The sequence below is a fragment of the Gasterosteus aculeatus genome, chromosome 11 (assembly GCF_964276395.1).
Source record: "Gasterosteus aculeatus chromosome 11, fGasAcu3.hap1.1, whole genome shotgun sequence".
Lineage (NCBI taxonomy): Eukaryota > Metazoa > Chordata > Actinopteri > Perciformes > Gasterosteidae > Gasterosteus > Gasterosteus aculeatus.
Window position 1 is genome coordinate 10511995 of NC_135699.1, and position 14949 is coordinate 10526943.

At 44.2% G+C, this 14949-nt stretch overlaps 2 protein-coding genes and 1 pseudogene across 4 annotated transcripts; 2 read left to right on the forward strand and 1 right to left on the reverse strand.

Moving 5' to 3' along the window:
• Window positions 1-1107: 1107 nt before the first annotated feature.
• LOC120827673 (proton channel OTOP2-like) lies at window positions 1108-3328 on the forward strand (annotated as a pseudogene). Its single transcript, XR_013451314.1, has 6 exons — window positions 1108-1439; window positions 1517-1694; window positions 1741-1758; window positions 1840-1952; window positions 2034-2794; window positions 2909-3328. The product of XR_013451314.1 is annotated as a proton channel OTOP2-like (transcript).
• Window positions 3329-3656: 328 nt separating this feature from the next.
• hid1a (HID1 domain containing a) lies at window positions 3657-10992 on the reverse strand. 2 transcript variants are annotated; one of them, XM_040190738.2, is made up of 19 exons: window positions 10726-10992; window positions 9906-10055; window positions 9009-9179; window positions 8467-8583; window positions 7786-7892; window positions 7545-7661; window positions 7077-7284; window positions 6931-6987; window positions 6698-6838; window positions 6516-6606; window positions 6268-6419; window positions 6094-6172; window positions 5826-5990; window positions 5473-5700; window positions 4985-5136; window positions 4821-4907; window positions 4643-4734; window positions 4399-4557; window positions 3657-4320 (listed from the first exon to the last, which is right to left on the reverse strand). In XM_040190738.2, the coding sequence occupies exons 1-19, from the start codon at window positions 10789-10791 to the stop codon at window positions 4257-4259; spliced, it is 2403 nt and encodes an 800-aa protein (XP_040046672.2). In that variant the 5' UTR covers window positions 10792-10992; the 3' UTR covers window positions 3657-4256. The 2 variants fall into 2 exon arrangements, with proteins under 2 accessions (XP_040046672.2, XP_077939844.1); XM_078083718.1 differs by having other exon boundaries at window positions 6268-6606; window positions 10726-10953.
• Window positions 10993-11598: 606 nt separating this feature from the next.
• Window positions 11599-14949, forward strand: LOC120827672 (uncharacterized). The gene is made up of 3 exons (XM_040190743.2): window positions 11599-12196; window positions 12425-12545; window positions 12940-14949. Exons 1-3 carry the CDS (start codon window positions 12180-12182, stop codon window positions 13150-13152), a joined length of 351 nt encoding a protein of 116 aa, XP_040046677.1. The 5' UTR covers window positions 11599-12179; the 3' UTR covers window positions 13153-14949.

A 14949-nucleotide genomic window follows, 5' to 3' on the forward strand; every position in this document is an offset into this window, starting at 1 on the left:
ATATATGTCTTTCATGGGGACATCCAAACACACGAGTCAATATTTTACTTAATTTTTTTACTTAATTTTCTTTTAAAGAATAAGGAAAAATGAAGCAATAATATCTGCCTCTATTATGCGTTGCTTTTACTGTTGCTTTCCCAACAGCATCATGTCGCTGCTTTGTTGTGTTTGCAAGCTATTGGCTTTCTAGGAGTGTTGAGTCAGCAGAGTATCACTCATCAAACAACATGCAGGTACCAGGATTATTCATGAAAAATACGCACGCACCGTCAAAGGAAATGGATGCCCCCCCCCCCGAGGCGGTGTCCAATCACGGGACACCTCCGCATGCTGGCAGAGGAGCAACCAAGGCAACGTTGTTTACATATAATATCAAAAAAGCGCATAGGCCTATGGGCCGGGATTCACGAGCAGAGCTGCTCCGGGTAATTGTTAAAGGAGCGCCGGACTGATCAGCCACAAGCATCTACACCTGTTCATCTTCTGCTACACCAGCGACCTCCCCTTCAGAGAGGGCCACACTTTCTGCATTTCCTTTAATATCCGTATGTGTTTAATCTTTACCCTGATATAAACATGCCCCAGTGTCCTGAGAAGTGGTTTTTCATGAAAACTGTTCAACAAAAATTGGTTCCGGACCTGCAACCAACCTTTCTCCGGTGAATGTGTAATCACTTGTTTTCCCTGGGCAGCTTTTAGTGAGTACCTTCTTATAGGGTATAAGGATGTGTTAGCCACCCTGTGCTTCAAGAAGCAGCCGTCTCCACTTATTTTGTTCACTTAACTATAAATTAATGCAATCCAACTGTACACATCTGCCACAAATGATTTATTTGACACTTGGGTTGTTGGTTAATGAGGTTGAAGTTGAAACCTACTGCTTTGCATTGGAGTCAAATGTGTTTTAAATATTCCTCCCTCATGCTTGAAAATCGCAGATCGTTGGGGGTTCTTTGTTTGTTTTTAAATGTTAAAAAAACTCATCACGTGTGTTCACAGGGAGTATCTTCTGCAAAAAATTTCCCCAGCTGCTAACTCAAACAGTTTGTGGATATTTTCTTGAGAAAGTGCTTATATGTATATATATTTATAGAAACGCATCAAATGATGTTGTGGAGGCCCGGCTGTCCAACATTGAAACGGCGGCTCAGATGGACATTGGCCCGAGTCCTTCACAGACCCTCAGCGCGGAGGCCCGACACAGCATTGGCCGGGTGGAGGAAGCGATGGAGAGGGTCTGGCGTCATCTGCATCAACCTATTGATCCCGGGCGGCACTCTGGTCAGCGGCAGTGCCTTCCTCAGCGTGGCGATCACTGCTGTGCACAGGCAAATCTTCCTTCTTGCGATATTGTGGATGCTGGTCAACGGTCAACTCTCAAAAGGATCGAAATTTCTTGTTCAAAGATAGCCACGCAGGGCCAGTGTGGCTTCGAGGTCAGCGCTTTCCGGACTGCTTTTAGACAAATATCGCATTGTGGCTTGATCTATTTTGTTAATGTTTTGTAATGCAGGTGGACTCCTGCTGTTTGGGCTTCTCAGTCTCCTCACGGACATCTTCAAGATCGCCACCTGGGTTACCTGCAGTGTGACTCCGTTGTCATGGTTGCCTTCCCTGTTGTGCAAGCTTTCTGTGTTTCTGTTTGTCCAGGTTGTTGCATTGAAAAAAAGACAATACTCATGCATTACAAGTATATGCAGTTTTACCTGCACTGTTTTTTGGCAGGGGGGGGGAACTACACACAAATTTGACACGGTAAATTATTCATTTCATACCTTTTAGAAAATGTACTTCTTTATTTATTCTGACAAGGCGATCCTGTTTTCTTTCACGTAGGTGTGGGCTCACTCTTACCCTTTCAACTCACCTGGTGGTGTGGATGGCAGCTGTGACTGAGGAATCGGTCCACCAAATGGACATTTCTGACCTGAATGTCAATGTGTACCGAGGTATTTAGGCCCGGGTTATTTTCCATTTATTGATGGATTCTTTTTAAGAGGAAAAAAAATTAACTCAACGTTCTGTTTCAGCCCTCTGTGATGACAGCAAGTGTAATTGCAGTCACTCTGTGTGCGAAACCTTCAAAGAGGCCTTCTAGTACCTGTAGCCTTTCAACATAGAATACAGCCTCTTCGCTTCGGCTTTGACCTACGTCATGTGGAAAAATGTCGGTCTCCCTGAAGGACGTGTGTTTGGGATCCGTTACGGGAATACTGCTGGTGGTGGCCGGACTCGTCCCGTTCATAGTGTGGACATGCTGAGGGAGGATGAGAAGAACCGAAACAAGGCCCTGCTGTTTCATTTCATCACCAACTCGGTGATAGTGAGCCTGATGTGCCTCTCCACTGTGATCGGCTGCATCGTCTACCGGCTGGACCGCAGGGAGCACGTTTCGGTGAAAAACCCCACCCGCAGCCTGGACGTGAGGCTTGTTTTGGCCGCTTCGCTGGGCCAGTTCCTCATCAGCTACTTCACCATCGTGGCCGTGGTGGCGACCGGAGGCGGCGGGCACCTGAATGCCCTCAACCTGTCCTGGGCGGTGCTGACGGTGCTCCAGCTCTGTCTGCAGAACTACGTCCTCATCGAAGGCCTCCACAGGGAGCCCTTCCCTGATACGCAGGGGGGCGCTCTACACACAAATGCTCGCGCCTGCCGGGAGCATCCGGAGATGACAATGGTTCTGGAGGGTCCGAAGTCCAAATGCTCCATCACTTCAAGTCGGGAAAAGCCAAGTTGGAAGAGACGAGTATTGCAGGAAGTCTGTGCTTTTCTGCTGTTTGCTAACGTCATCGTAAGTTGCATTCACGCTTAATTTCTTTGATTACCATCATCGCAAGGAACCAAATATCTATTTGCTTTCCTCCTTGAAATGTGTCCTGCTTATTGGCTCGCTCTGTATTGACAGCTGTGGATCATGCCCGCCTTCGGTGCTCGCCCCCAGTTTGATCATCCAACCGAGATAAAATTCTACAATTTCTCATTATGGGCGACCAACGTGAATATTGGACCGCCGTTTGGAATATTCTACCGCATGCACTCTGTCGCCAGTCTCTTTGAGGTGTCTTTGAACACTTCGATCACCTTATTTTAATAAGAATAATTTTATTATGTTTATCTTAACTTGTCATTAATTTTAACTTAAAAGAAAAATGATTGCCCGTAACAAGCTATTAAATTCACGTGTGTGTGTGTGTGTCTGTCTGTGAATCCTAAACAGTATTTTAAAAATAATTGCAGCAATTAAAGAACATATTGTCTTATATAATATTTTGATAGTTTACTTTATCTTGTGACATTTCTTATTAGAATTTTGTTAAGAAAAACTTTTTTACGACTTCATATTGATTAAATCAATAAAGCAGTAGATAATATGTTATAAGGGAGAAAGAGGGACATAAGCCCTCAGTAGAGAGTCATGGTGACATCTAGTGATTTTGTCGCCAAACTACATGTAACCAATTGACAAGTTAAATGCCTTCTAATAGGCTCTAGACTTGATGTGGATGGTTAAATGTTGCATTATCTTGTAGTTTTGATGTGAGGATCCACATGGTGCACAAAGACTAAATCATAACTCACTATATTTACTGCTCCAGAGATATTTCCCTTCAAAGCATATTGTTCAGCAATGTGACAAATGCAGAATTCAAGGATGCATATATATAATATATATTCAAGATAGTTTACGTAAAATACAATTTCCAACATCAAGCGTTGTAAGCACAGCCAGCCAGGTCCAAACTTAAACCTGGTCATATACATTAAAAACATATAATCTGTATAATTGTCAAAATCCTGTAGAGTTACATTGTCACAAACGTATTCACAAATGAAAGAGTGTACAACAAATAAACGTAAAAACACACATATTGTACCATCCAGGATATGTTACAAGCCTCTGTTGGAAAGCACAATATCTTCTAAAACAAGTCTTACTGCAAAGTTTAACGTTTCTTCTTCCACTTCACGTTCTCTTCTCTATCCCACCAAGAAAAGAGCTTCGGCAATCAGGAAACATTCTAAGGTCTTGAGGTCTTAAGAAATGTACAAACGCCGTTATTGACAGTAGCGATAATTCAATCATCCCTCTCTGAACGTATCTCTACCCGAGTCGTCTGAATGACTCTCCTACCCAGGTCGGTGATGTATGCACTGACGATTATGGAGGCTAAGTTAAACACAGTGTGGTGGACGAGGAAACCAGCAGATACTGAAGGGAGGAAAAACCTTGTTGAATGGTCCCATTTCGATGTCTACATCCTCTGAATCTCAAAGAGGCGAACGTCAGTGTCATACCAGATTGGAGGGTCCACATTGCTAGAACGACAAAATGAGATGTTAGCATAAAGTCAACGTGGAGAAACGATTGTGATTCTCCTCTCATGGCTGACTCACCGCAAATAGACGACACCCCACATGTAGGTGCGAAACCACATGGCGGTGCCTGCGTTGGCCTGATACTTTCTGATGAGAATGGGATGAGGAACTGGCAGCAGGCCCACTAATGTGCCATGCTGGAGAAACTTCAGGATCTCTGATTCATCTGTTAGACCCCTGCAGTGAAACATTTGAGCACACTTTAAAAACAAGCGTGATGTTTAAAAAAGGAACCCGAGGGATTGAAAGTTAAGTGGCGTACTTGTCGATGCAGATCTTTTCCACCTGGGGAACCAGAACTTGTAGAAGTCGCATGATAGTCTGTAGGGGTAGTTTACACTTCCAGGAGAGGACCTAGAATAGAAAAACATGTAAACACAGATAGTTTAATCATATTGACAAACGTACACGTTTTGGAGAGGGTGAATGAAGTTACTCACCCATTCCGGTGATGGAGCCCAAAGCGACGTTGAAGGCGCTCTCGACAAAGGTCTTCTCTCCATTTCTGCTTCAGTGTAGAAAACATCCTGATGGTTTGAAGAAATACAATTACCGACCCGCATGTGCTTTCAAACCAACACGCGTTGCACAAATGCTCACTTACTTCATTGTCTCGGCCCGAGTTTGACTCTGTGTCGCTGGTCCCGGCGACTGCATTGTGGTCTGCGTGGGCTGTTTGTAAAGGGTCCATCTTTGGAACTGACACCATGGTGCCATCTTCTGACACCTGGGACTTCTCAGTCAGTTTATCGATGCCTGCCGGAAATAGTCGAGTAACAGGGATCCAATAACTACTTGAGGTATAAGTTGACTACTGAGGGTACGTATTTTAACAAATTCCATGAAATGCCCAAAACCAAGAATGAAAAGTAGCGTTGTGTCCAAAACCTGATATACTGTAACATATTCCTGTGTGCCATAAGAAAACAAAAACAGTGAACCACATTGATCAATGTACTGTATGTAGTATGTAAGCTGTACAGGACAGAAATCTACCCAACAGTCGGATAGTAAATTTGATCAAATATGTAAAGTGTAAGTTGACTTTAAACATTCACTCACAAACATCCAAATAGCATAGAGAGTCAGCACCTGGTATAGCGACCAGACTGGTCTTCAGTGTACCGGGCTCCGCCGGCACAGCGGGGTGAGAGCCCTCCATGGATACCGTCTCCTGTGAGCTAGTGCGGGAAATGACATCCGGAGACTTCCTCTTCCTCTGCAAAGCCTTCTGGATGGAAGCGGGGTCAGAGGGCAGGTTGGCCAACTGGTGGAACACGTTACGCTTGCGTATGATTGCATACACAAGGTTGCAGTTTCCTGGACGTGAGTGAGACAAAGTGACAGATTTACCAAATGAGCAGTTATTTCCTTTTTAATATATTTATCATGACAGAAACTCTAAAACTAAAGTCCAGAATCCTTTTTTGTTTTAGGTGACTTACCGTCAAACTGATATTGGATGATATTGTTGAAAGCCTCGAGAAGGAAGAACACAAGATGATGGTTCTGAGCAAGGGAGAACAGGAACCAGCTGGTGGAGAAGGCCTCCAGCAGGTGGAGCAGTTTATTGGCCGCCACCATGGACAGGCTCTTTAGATAGGGAGACACTGCAGAACGAGAAAGCTTAAGACAAAAAAACAACAACTAACATACAATTTTATTTTATAGGGTGGTATCCGTTGTAAGGCAGACGGCGCTGAAGCAACTCACCGTTCACAACAATAGTGAGTAGGCAGTCAAACAGAGGCTGGAGACGCTGGTGGCCTGTGGTGATAATCTTGTGAAACACCTTGAACAGACCAAACACAGTGAGCGCTGTGACCATTGACCGTATGCAGCAGCAACAAAGAACGTCCCAGACGATGGAACGCGGCAGCCGCTCACCACGATGAGCAGGTCGGCGTGAGTCCCCGTGAACACCGGGATGTCCATGGGCACGTGGACCGAGTAGGGCTTATTCAAGCGCACCCCAAAGTTCCTCTCCCCGCTGAGCAGCAGCAAAATGAATACACCGATGTGCATGAGTCCCACGCGGGCTGCAGCCATGAAACACAGCAGAAGTTGATTAACATATGCCCAGTGGAGTCTGGTTGGACGCAAGGAAACAGACATGGCGGTAGAAGGAGGCTCACACTGGTCAGCCCTGGCGTCATTCAGGTAGAAGAGTATGGGGACCAGAATATCCAGCACATCGCTGCTCTTCAGGACAAAAAACAGGAACTTCTAACGTGGGATCACACAGGGGAATTTGGTTGAATTAAAAGCCCAGACTTTTAATCAAAAGAAACTATTCATGTTAGTTCTTTGTTCCAACCTTGTTGAAGTCACAGAGCTTCCAGAAAAGCACCAACAGCTCTTGGTGGAACTGGATCTTCTTGGTGGAGTTAGGCAGGTACGTCTGGGTCAAAGGGTTGGTCAGCAGACGAGCGAGGCCCTTCAGGACAAAGTCAAAGTCCTGCAAATGGACAGACAGAAGGTGTGGTTTGGAAAACTTTACAGGACAAAAAAAATACTCAAGAATTTTGTTAGAAATGATAATCAGCACACCTCCTCCCGGTGGATCCTCGACAAATAATTCACGAAAAGGTTTTCGGGGCCGGCCGTCTGCACAAAGACGACGCGATTAACTGGAAGGACATTAAACACATTCCGTACAATGGTGGGATTGATTTCTTTGCGTCGGTGTGTGATACCTCGTGTTCCTCCATGCTGGAGGAGGAGGGGGGCTGGTGGGGAACCCCTGCGTCATGCTCCAGAGTCACGATGAGGATCTGCACCGCCTGCTCCACCAGCTGCTCCCGGTAGTCAGAGAAGAGCAGGTGGTTGTATGGGATGCCGTAGCCCACTGGATCGTAGGCAGACACCACATTCAGCAGAGAGGTGAACAGGGGCAGAGCATGTCTAGGGGAAAGGCAGCGGAGATAAGAATCAGGCGAAAGAAAATCATCGAGCAAAGTTTTTGAATGAAAGTTGTACTATTCCATAACTTGTTATTTGAAACTTTTTTTCAGTTAACTTGAAATGCATTTGCTAGATTTGTATTTGCAATTCAATAATATGAATATCTCATATTTAAGAATTCTGGTGCACTTTGTCGGTCAGATGGATTCACATTACCCCATCATGTCTGTCCATACGTTTTTAGGATGTACCAAAATTACCTATTTTCTGTGGAGCAGAAGAATGTCACCCAGGGGTTAAGGACACTGTTGTCTGTTGAAGAAGGCAGGTACATGGCCTCTGAGAAGCAGGTCAGTAACAGTCGCAGCAGCTCTATCCTGAAGAGGATCAGTGGAAAGAGCATAGAGGTGGACAGAAAAAGTCTCCCAGGTAAGAATGAGGGAATAAAGGCGTTAATGCTTTGTCTTGCTAAGCACAGCTGCACACAGCCGGATGACTCACCTATTCAGATCATGGATGTAGTTGAGCGGGGGGGACTGTGCGAAGCCCACACCTGCCTCCCAGATGTATTCACAGCTGTCTATAGACTGCATGTTCTCTACTGAGTCCTGGATGCGGTCGCGTAAAACACAAATGCATTATTTTAATCATAGTGCCGAATATATTATTTCTCTAAATATTTGTGCGAACCTAAAAGACATGTTTGGGTGTTTGGTTCTGCATTCTAACATGACATGGGGGTTGTCTAGTCGAGATATAGTATAGGTTTTGCCAACTAAGGTATCTGGTTATGTAAAATATCATGGCCACACATAACATAGCTTTGAGGGAGCTAAAACACCCAATTTACGGATGTGCAGTCTTTGTTTTTCTCCTTATTTATGCACCTCTTCCTGCTGTTGTATTTATTTATTCATTCTTTCTCCTAACCCTTAAATGAACCTTTCCTGTTATTTATTTCCATAGTGAGTATAGTATGAAACAATTTCCCAAGGAGGTTCAAGAGCATTCATTGTTAACAATGTTTCATCAACCATGAACTCTGTCAATGTTCTCTCTAGAGATAAAAACTGGAATGACCAGTTAGTCGGGCAAATGTTACGCAAGGAAGAAGGAAACGGTTGAAAAATATAAATCTTTCATGAAGTTTGGCCTGACGGCGATGGGGCTCTGGGTACTCACGGGGCCTCTCCTATGGCTGTGCACAGTGAAGTCTGGACAGAAGAGGAGGTCAGCGATGGCCAGGAGCAGCGACTCGGCCAGGGGTCGAGCTCCTTCATCATCATCCAGCTCATCTGTCTGCAAAGGACCACGATCAATGTATCAGACTAGGACCAGATGATGAAAACGGTTCTCTAAAGTTCTTTTATATATAAGAAATTATATAAATGGGAAAATGGGAAAAATATTCCTGGCTATAAAGAAATGGTGCAGTACAGCAGATATGCTCCTGCTCTACATGGAAACAATTGGAGCAGACCTCCTCAAAACTGGAATGAGGAAATCCATTTAGCTGATCGACAGATTGCTGGAGATGTACTCATGAAAAGAAAAGCAAATACCCTAAATGTTGTCACAGTAATGTATCGTATCACTGGTGTAGGCGAACATCCTATAAATCTGTTTTAGTAACAAACAAAGCAACATTGTCGGATAAAACGTGACTTGAAGACTTGTGTTGATGCTTTCTGAAAGGATGTTGTTTCTTTCCTGTGTCCACTAACCCCAGCTCGCCCAGCACCGGGCACCGTTGACCAGAAGAATCCTCTCCAGTCCTGATCCTCAAATATGTAAGGAAGGATGCGGCTCAGGATGCAGGTGCAGTTCAGGATCACCTGCTTCTCCCGCTCTGTGGGGCAACCTGACTCGGCGCCCTGCACCAGCTTCTCTACGGCCTGACGAGACATGAAACGTGATCGGAAGGTGCATGAAAATGAGTACGGTGGGTGTGGAAACATCTACTGTCCAAGACACACAGAAGAAGTTCTGTGTAGTTTTAAATAATGCAATTCGAGTCCCTTTTAGAACTGTTGGTTCTCAGATAATGATTACCCAATGAACATGTACTGTTAATAAACACAGTAGTTTCTTGGACTTGCTGTTCCATTGAATATGATAAAAATAACTAAAGCACAAATGATTCAACTGGTTTGTGCAAACGTGGTATCCTGCTTTCCATTGAGAAGTAGAATGATATATACATGATATGGGGACATATGCTGATGTTGTTTTGGTCTTTTAACGAACGGCCATTTCAAGGGAAAATGTTGAAAAAGCTTCTTTTTTTTTCCAAATAGGTAGCAAACTACTATCAGCTCAGCTTCAAGAGCTCTCGTCTTCCCCTGTTTTATTTAATTAGGCTGTAAGAGCTCAGTGTGACTGTTTTGTTTCTGATAGGAGGCTTCAAACGGAAGCTGGTGCCAGTATACAGGAAGCAAAGGGAAAGGAAGGGCAGTTGACTCACTTATTCCCACATCTGAGAGCACGAAGCAGTCTTGCTGACAGACTCCCGTGTTTGGCTCAATGATTATGTGATGCACAGCAGGGAGTGTCCCGTGCAATCTTATCTCGTAAACACGTTTGTGTTACTCAGATGCATTAGCAGTTCATATTGTGTGTACCTTATAGCAGAGAGTTGCTAAATTGGAGGGGGACTCCTCTCGAACAGCCCTTATCTCTGCAGCTGGAACCAGTGCAAAAACATCCTGGACCGTGGTGGTGGTGTCTGCCCAGAACTGGTCCCAAAAGGCATCGTCTGTGGCTTCTACTGGCTGCAGAAAATGTGTTTACATTTCAATTCCAATACGCTTAGGTCAAATGCAGCATTTCTATGTCCATGACATTTTAAAAATACATGGATATATATTGTGTGTATATATAAAACATGTCTCCCTCTTGATCATAATGCATACACGGTTGTTCTTCATTGTGCAGGTAATCAAAGGCCTGCCTAATGGCAAGGTAAACACAGCACGCATTTTAGCAGCAGATAGGAAAACATTATCTGGCAAGCTGGCCTAAGCACAGTGCACCTGCCGCATCTGCAAACGTGGTCATCTCAAGACCTGCGTCATCCGTTTTGATTTGGCTACGCCATCATTTGTTTTATAATACAAACATGTGCAGCCTGAATAAAAGCTACATGGTGATCTGCAACGAAGGGTCGGCCATCATTTGTCCCAATCTTTCTCAAATACGACATTTTGGAGTACAGTGTAGGCCGGTGCAGTCGTTCTATACCGACCTAATAAACATATCGATTATGTAAAATTGATGCATGTCAGTCAGAAACCCGCATGCATCAAACGGTTGTTTGCCTTTTTACATCACACAATTCGCGTTATCTCATCTCCTCGGTGATGAGCTCGGGTGGCGCTCATCGAATACATTTCTATTTTTTATGCAATCCTTTATTTTTGGTGTGTGGATGTGTAAATATACCTGTGTTTTGGTTGTCAGTTGAATCACTGCTTTCCTGAAGTTCAGTTTGGAGTCGGTGCTGCCCATTGTGATTATTTCTCTTTATACTAACAGGACCGCTGCTGCCGAGGATCCCTGTTAATCTCCCCTCCGTCCTTCCCTTGAGTCATCGGCGGAGGCGTTTTTTTTACTCTATTGGCTGGCAGGACCTGCGCTCCTACAGGGTGTAACTTCCGGATTGAGAAGATGTAAAGCACTCAGTGAGGATGTTTTGTTGCCGGCATTTACCTAAACAAAAAGAGTAATGTTTTTCAAGCTGTCAATGGTTCCATTATTTGATATAGAAAAGCCACGCAGATTATTATAGGACGATGGCTTGTGACACCTAGGTCGTTTTTTTCTATTGACGGTACAGTTTATATTGTCAAATATTAAAGCCAATAGATTCTGCTGCAATGTTTTTGAAAACAGCGACATCTTCAGGCAAAATTAATACTGTGGCCTATATGTGTCAATTAAATTGTCTTCATTTCCCCTATAATTGACTCACCTGTTGTATCGGATTATGATTAATTATGTCTTTATTGTAAAAACAAAATAATGTACCAGGGTGCTTTTGTGCTTTGTGATGTACACAGACGTCGTTGCAAGTCCGCTTTTGTGAGTATATGATGCCTTCGGGTGCTATTGGTAAGTCCCCTCTTTCATCAGCCTCCACCGCCCTTCACATCGTACGTCATACATACAACTAAAAAATAGAATTGATGTGTCAATCGCTTTGATTTGACTATTCTACCTGCTACACTTCTGCGACATGCCCGATGCTACAGCAAACTCTGTTCTAAATATGTAACAAGCGTTCTATAACAATCATCTCCGACGGAACTTAAATGCATCATTGCGCAGCCGCAGTTCCATGTAAACACAACTGCCGCGGTTGGTTGTGGTTTGGTTTTAGCTCAGGCTGTTCTAGCTAGCCGGGTTGAACTAAAAGAGGTTTATTTTTTTTACTTGGGCACTGGCGTTAAGATTGTTAGGCTGGTACCAAAGAAACCAGGTATTTAATTTCCAGTATGTTCTGTGATCAGCTAATCAGGAGCATCCGCCATAAAGATTAGCCAGCGGCGACGTTAGCTTGGAACCGTGACTGGCTTTTCAAGTGACCTAAGTTAGCTTTCGTAACACCAGCTCGATATCGTCCAATCAACGTAATTAACTGACTAATGCCCAGTTACCGTTAAGTTAATTAACGTTACATCTGATAGTATTTCAGTGTTGCCAAGATGGCTTACAGTATCACGTCGGCATTGAGGACAATTAGCTAGCTGGGGAAAGGTAGTTAGCTAACCCAGCTGATAGGCCACCGACTGGCAGGGAACCAGCTAACACGTCGATCACGTCAACCGGTCGGGTTCTTCACTCCGGTCAGAACAAAAGACGAAGGCAACTCGTCGAGATCGATTTAGTGTCATCATATGTTGACTGAAAACAGGTGAGCGAGTTCCACAACACATTTTGTATTAACGCTTAAAGTGACGAGGTGCCGCTAGAAACCAACGTTGGTCTGTATCGTAACAATGGCCCGTGTTAACCTGCTCGCTGTCACTGAACAATGTGCGCCACAAATGGGTTACTGCCACGCTGATGCGTGCCAGGTGGCACGCGCCGTGTTTCTGTAGCCCGTGTTTAAAACCTGCACCTGTGCTTTGCATCCTAACAGGAAACGGCAGCGCAGCGGTGCTGATGAGGAGGAGAATGGCCACCTCGTACCTCAGGCCAAAAGGCAAAGCAGAGCTCATCCTCTGTCTCCTGAGCCAGGCCGGGATGCCTGGGACTCTGAGGTACAAGCATGGGGACATTTCAAGGACATTTCATTGTTTATAGTGAAATGGTGTCTTCTACCTTTATTGTCAACGTGTCCTGTTTCCATGTGACAGTTTGCTCTTTGTGATTAGGGTTAATAATGCAACACACTGTAATCTTGCCGCACTCGCGTGTAAGCGCCAATACCTTTTTGTTTCCGAAGAATCTTTCCCAAAAAACCCAGAATACTAATAATAACTTGGTGGAATAACGGGTGGATTCATTAGTAGTTTAACATTTACATCCATGCTTCTGTGGTTGGTCGTACCACACATTTTCAGAGACTTCTTTTCTAAGCCGTCTTTACACAGTTTGACCTTTTTTTTTAACTCCAGCAACTTAACTGAAGAACGTTTGCCAACTGTGTTCCAGTCCTCAATCAGCGAGAGCAGCAGCAGTCCAGGGCATCCGGCTGGCAGCTGTGGCAGTCAGTGTGCCGCCGGCCCCTGCAGTCCCCTCAACTACGGCGACCCCTCGGAGCTGGCCGGCCCTCCGAGCCTGGTGTCCTATCAGCAGATCAACCGCATCCTGAAGCACGCCCACTTCCAGAGCCTGCAGAGCCGATGTCAGCTCAGAGACACATGACGACCTGATGTCTCTCCTTGAGTCCCCGAGGCAGGCCGGAGCACCACATGCCGATTCACTTCCCTCGGCTCCTCCCACCCATCTCCAGTTACTGTGGTGTCCACAGATCTGTGGATGGAGACCATCACCTGGTCAGGTATCTGGAGAGGGGTGTGGGGGGGGAGGTTCTTCATTCAAATAAATCAAAAGCATCATCCTTTCAGCAATAATACTTGTGTGATCAACTCAAAACATTTTTTTGTGATCCGCTGGATTTCTGACCAATGCAGCGCTGCTCTCTGAGCCTTATTGTGGCCGATCGACGATGATGATGACGACGACTCCCTCTGGGTTTTGTTTTAAATGTTGTATGAAAACAGTGCTACTGGAGCGGCAGTAATTGCACCAAACACAATTTTTAGGCCGGTCAGTGTGACTCATTAAGTCTCTTAGTAGAGGACATGGGGCGTATAATGCTGAATCTGATGTCTGTGTAAGTTCATGGACCAGTCTCAGGGAGGATTTGCACTTGTCTTGGACTGCTCATTTGCTTTCATATTCAGGCAGGGACCCCCCCTCTCCCCCAACAAGGATCTGTAGAAGCCATGGGTGTTAACTTGAGGCTATGTTTCATGTCCTCATTTTGTTAGTTTAGAGTTTAGACATGAGTTGAATTTAGTGAAGTGGCAGACCATGGATTTGGATTTAGCGCAGACACATGTGCCAATTTCCACGCTTGAAGAAATGTGGTGCATATATACCATATTTAACGATTAGCACAGTATATTTGTTGGTCCTGATGCAGAATTGAATTGTTTAATAGTTAATTATAAAAATATTGTGCATTGTTGGCAGTGGTATGCACTGGTTTTGCTCTCCGGCGGTTTTATTTTCTTCTGTTCGTGGAATAGACAAATTATTTCATCATATGGACACAAGAATCCTTTTGTTTTCTTGTGATGACTTCATTTTGTGAGCCTGACGTAACACATCTCGTCTTCTCATAATCATTGAAGAATAACGTTCGGTTGTAAGAAGGAAACAATCGTCCGTAAGTAAATGTAAATGCTCATATTTGGCATACAAAAAGTACACATTATTAGGAACGGATTGACAACCATAGAGAGGTGCCATGTAATAGCACTATGATATCTCATATAGAGAGTGACGGAGCACCTGTGGTTGTCAGCAGTTATGTACCAGCACGATGACCTTTTGACACAAAGCAATTTCAGGCAGAAATCGCCTTGTGTTTATTGATCGTAGAAAATGGCAACGTCGTCACGTCTTTATAATAATGAGTACAAATTGATGTCAAAATTGACCATGATAACAAAGCTTGCAATGTTGAGATTATGAGAGAATACAAGTACAGCAATTAGGAACAAAAAGACATTCCCAAGGCTTTGTTTGCAATATTACCGGAGCCACTAAAAAAAAAAAACTTTTTTGTTTTTTTTAATAGCCTTTCTCTGCACTACCATTCACTGGTAGCTGTGTGTATGTGTGTGTGTGTGTATCACTGTGCACTGAACATCCAGGTACAAGCACTGACCATAAGGCTGTGCGTCATTCCTTTTTCATGAACCAGGATTGGGGTCGCTGCCGAAGCCTCATCCCGGGAGTGAGCTCAGCATTTTAGTTTTTCACGGACTGGTGTGTCGGATATGAAAGCATTTTCAAGATGTGGTTTATTTTTTTTCCAATGATATATTTTTTTGTATTTAGGATTGTAAATTACATTAGCCTTTGCCATTGACCATTTTTTTGTAAATACCCCTTCATTTGAAAAAATAAAAATGAATGTTTTCGAAAAAA

Coding starts and splice junctions, on each gene's coding strand:
- hid1a (XM_078083718.1), bottom strand. CDS start 10,791: ATGGGCAGCACCGACTCCAAACTGAACTTCAGGAAAGCAGTGATTCAA. Junction 7,662..7,785: donor TACATCCATGATCTGAATAG/GTGAGTCATCCG, acceptor GATCCTCTTCAG/GATAGAGCTGCTGCGACTGT. Junction 6,173..6,267: donor ACGCCGACCTGCTCATCGTG/GTGAGCGGCTGC, acceptor GGTCTGTTCAAG/GTGTTTCACAAGATTATCAC.
- LOC120827672 (XM_040190743.2), top strand. Junction 12,546..12,939: donor GGGATGCCTGGGACTCTGAG/GTACAAGCATGG, acceptor ACTGTGTTCCAG/TCCTCAATCAGCGAGAGCAG.